This window comes from Solanum tuberosum, unplaced genomic scaffold (assembly GCF_000226075.1).
Source record: "Solanum tuberosum cultivar DM 1-3 516 R44 unplaced genomic scaffold, SolTub_3.0 scf00150, whole genome shotgun sequence".
Lineage (NCBI taxonomy): Eukaryota > Viridiplantae > Streptophyta > Magnoliopsida > Solanales > Solanaceae > Solanum > Solanum tuberosum.
Genome location: NW_006239073.1, coordinates 1304849 through 1306471, shown reverse-complemented (window position 1 = coordinate 1306471; position 1623 = coordinate 1304849). Strand labels below are relative to the sequence as shown.

General features: G+C 38.4%; 1 protein-coding gene across 2 annotated transcripts in view; it reads right to left on the bottom strand.

Annotated features, from left to right (window-relative positions):
* LOC102580303 (uncharacterized) overlaps positions 1-1623 on the bottom strand; it is an 18627-nt gene that overhangs the window by 9692 nt on the left and 7312 nt on the right. For both annotated transcript variants that reach the window (XM_006352748.2, XM_006352749.2), the window contains exon 9: positions 57-279. In XM_006352748.2, coding sequence (XP_006352810.1) covers positions 57-279 — 223 coding nt within the window. The remainder of the gene's footprint in view (positions 1-56; positions 280-1623) is intronic.

The following is a 1623-nucleotide window of genomic DNA, read 5'->3' as shown; positions in this document are numbered from 1 at the left end:
GGGGTGATCTTCGAAATACACACTCACGGTGAACACCAACCAACACACCCAATTACCTTTCTTGAAAGTGTAGTTTTTGGATGATGCAGTAGATGCCTCCTGCTTAGGCTGAGCTTGAGAACTTACTGTAGAACCACCAGTTATATCAGCCTCAACACTTGAAGCTGGCTTCTTATTAAGGTGTTGTGCAGCCACTTGGGCAGCACGTTTAGAAAAGACACTTGTTCTCTCAGGCTTTGAACTTTCCTTCACAGAGTCAATGTCTTTGGCAATTGACCCCTGCATGATGTTCAAGAAAACCATGAATTGCAGGATTCAGTGATTGAAACTGCCTTCCAAACAGAAAAAAATATACATATTTTAGTGCCCACCCTCTCAGTTTCACTTAACACCCCAATATATACTCAATTAGTTCGACTGCAGGACAAGTGAAAAAAGCAAAGATTCTTCAAGTGAAATTGACTTTCAAGTTATACTAACTGTGACTTTTTAGTTATTTCCCTCACATAAAACATCAATATTATATCGGCTTCTAAGGCTAGAAAAAGTAATAAATGGAGGATCAATTATTAATAAGATATCATACATGTTGAAAAAATTATTCATAAGATATCAGAACTTTATTCATTTGAAAAACCTGAACAATAAACTCAAATTAGTAGGGGATGAGAAAATTTTCAAATAGTAGAGACAATGAACTCATGCAATGTTTTCATAACAAAATAGTTATATGCGGATTTTCTGATTTTAAGCCGTCCTGCACATTCCCCAGTTAGTAAGATCAAGAAACAAGAAAACTGCCAGACGACCATTAGTTTTAAGCGGCAGTATAAATATATGTATTTTGAAATCAGCAGCAAATTTGGAGGTTTGGAGACAAACCCGGGAGTCTAAAGGGTTCAGGTCGAGCAGGACTAAAACGGAGTATTTGGAGTACAAGTTCAATGACATAACTCATGTGGCAGATGTGGAAGTAAGGATTGATACACAAGTAATCTCCAAGAAAGAATCAATAATCCAAGAAAATGGGGAGATTGACGATGATGTTACACATTGTATTGGTGCGGGATGAATGAAAGCTCACATCCGATGTCTTGTGTGATAAGCATGTGCCACCAAGTCTTAAAGTTAAGATTTATAACATGGTGGTCAGATCAGCTATATTGTATGGGGAGGAGTGTTGGCCAGTCAAGAACTCGCACGTTCAGAAGTTGAGAGTAGCGGAAATGAGGATGTCAGGATGGATGTGTGGATATACCATGAGAGATAGGATTAGGAATGAAGTTATCCTGAATAAGGTGGGAGTGACCTCCATGATGGATAAGATGAGGGAGGTAAAATTGGGATGGTTCGAGCATGTGAAGAGAAGATGAAGATATTCCCTGGTAAGAGAGGGTGGCTATTAGGAGAGGTAGAGGATGACCGAAGAAGTCTTGGGGAGAGATGATAAGATTATGACATGGCACACTTACAGCTTACCAAGGACATGACCCTAGATAGAAAGATATGGAGAACGAGGATTGGGGTTGAAGGTTAATAGGTAGTTGAGTGTTGTCTAGGTTCCTTCCCAATGTTGTTATTAGTACTTTTTTTTTTTTTTTTTTTTTTTTTTTTTTTTAACCC